The 2,040-nt window shown below is 41.1% G+C and overlaps 1 protein-coding gene across 1 annotated transcript in view; it reads right to left on the minus strand.

Annotated features, from left to right (window-relative positions):
- Nucleotides 1–292: 292 nt before the first annotated feature.
- zbtb10 (zinc finger and BTB domain containing 10) overlaps nt 293–2,040 on the minus strand; it is a 22,348-nt gene continuing 20,600 nt past the window's right edge. Inside the window, exon 4 of the mRNA XM_037692972.1 lies at nt 293–587. Coding sequence (XP_037548900.1) covers nt 306–587 — 282 coding nt within the window. The 3' untranslated portion in view covers nt 293–305. The remainder of the gene's footprint in view (nt 588–2,040) is intronic.

Raw genomic sequence — 2,040 nt, forward strand, 5'->3', positions numbered from 1 at the left:
GTGGACGCTGGACCCACAGTTGGACACATTTTAATAATAATAATATTAATAATAATAATAAAATCTGTACATCTTGGAGTTTCCACTCTATCAAAGCTTAGAAAAAAAAAAATCATTTCTTTGTCATGAAGTTGAACAATTAAGTAACCTCAAGGTTTGATAGCACTTTGGAGTTGATTGTTTACCAGCTAGGGTTTTCTGTGTACACACATGTATATGTATATATATATATATATATGTGTGTATATATATATATATATATTAAACATCAACTTTTATTTGTTTCTCAAGCTTGTTTATCATTTTCAGTCCTCCTCGGGGGCAGCACCAGCGTTGCCCTCGCCCCAGTTTGATTGGTCGTTGTCGGCGGGCTCCTCCCCCTCCGCGTCCTCCCCTTCCTCCCCGTCGAAGTCTTCGTCTCGAGAAAACTCGATGCCCTCCAGGCCCTCCTGGGTGGCCTGGTGCGAGTCGGCGCAGTCGGCGCACACGCCGTAGCGCCGCGAGCCGTGGCGGATCCCGACGCTCGCTGCGAGCATGAAGATGTTCTTGCACACCATGCACTTGTACTTTTTGTCTTTTTTGTGCACCTGAACAAACGAAAGGTTGGATTTAGAGATGATTTGACAAAAAAAACAACTAGTTACTGTAAGTTTTTGTTTCTTCCTGCCAATAGTTGAAAACTCCCAGTGGTCAAAGGTACAATTTGATGGTTTCCAACTTGTTTATTTTTATTGCATCAAGCCAAATGAATTAAGTCAAGTCAACTTTATTTATAAAGCACTTGTTTTTTTAATTACTTTATTTTACCAGGAAGAAATCCATTGAGATCATTGATCTCTTTTACAAGGATGTCCTGGACAGCAGCTGTTACCAAAGTGCTTAACAGTAAAATCAATGGGAAAAAAAAGCAACAATAAAAATAATGATAGTGAAAATGAATTACAAGCATCAAAAGAAAAACAGAAACGCAGAGCAATTAAATATTAAATCAAGTCACATTTTGTAAAAAGCCAGAGAAAACATGAGTTTTAGTAGAGATTTAAAAACAGGAAGTGAAGTGTCCTGCCTGATGTTGGGGGGCAGATTGTTCCAACGTTTGGGGCCACGACTGAAAAAGCTCGATCACCTCTGAGCTTCAATCTTGTTTTTGGAACAGCATCAGATGGGCCCGAGAAGGAACATCTGGTTCCAGAAGCTCAGAGATATGAGGGTGCAACACCATAAATGCACTTAAAGGTTAGCAGGAGAATTTTAAATCAATTGTGGTACGTACAGGGAGCCAGTGAAGAGAGGACAAAACTGGTGTAAACCTATGAGTTCCAGTTAAGAGCTGAGCTGCAGCATTGTGGACGAGCTGGAGATGTGAAATGGAGACGGACTGACCCCAACATAGAGAGCGTTACAGTAGTCCAGTCGTGTAGTATAAAAGCATGGCTAATTCATTAATTAAATTATTAATCTTGAATATAAATTGGGAAAGATTTAAGAAAACCTAAGCTGCATTTGAACCACGAGAATCTTTGTTACCTCTCTGGGCTGGAAACAGATGGCAAATAGCATTCATGGGGGAGTCTCCGGAGGGTCGGCTCGGTTCTGTTGCTCAAGTTTTCAATACGACGAACGTGTTTGTGCAACACATTTTCTCTGATAGTCACAAAGGTGTTGTGGAGAGGTGGACTAGAGCTTCATTTTTACCTTTAACAGTTGGGGGGGCTGCACAGGTGGGCGCAAAATGGGGCCGAGGCGGCTATGATGATGTGTGCAACAAAATAATGTGCACGGCCAAGAGTGCAGTTTTACAGCATTAGCAAAACAACAAAAAAAAACAAGTGTTACTTTCAAAAATTGGCTGCTCAAAACGACCACAAGGTTTGTGGATGACTTGCTCGCAAACAGAATTCAGAGACTTTAATGAAAAAAATAAGTTTTCTCGCAGTTTGGAGTCCTGAACTAGTCCGCAACTGTCGCAGCCCTGGAAGACGCCACGTTTAGGAGGAACTTCCAAAAGTTAAGGTTTTTAATTTGTCATTTCTGTGTTCA

Source organism: Nematolebias whitei, chromosome 19 (genome assembly GCF_014905685.2).
Source record: "Nematolebias whitei isolate Nwh7 chromosome 19, NemWhi1, whole genome shotgun sequence".
In the NCBI taxonomy this organism is placed as follows: Eukaryota; Metazoa; Chordata; class Actinopteri; order Cyprinodontiformes; family Rivulidae; genus Nematolebias; species Nematolebias whitei.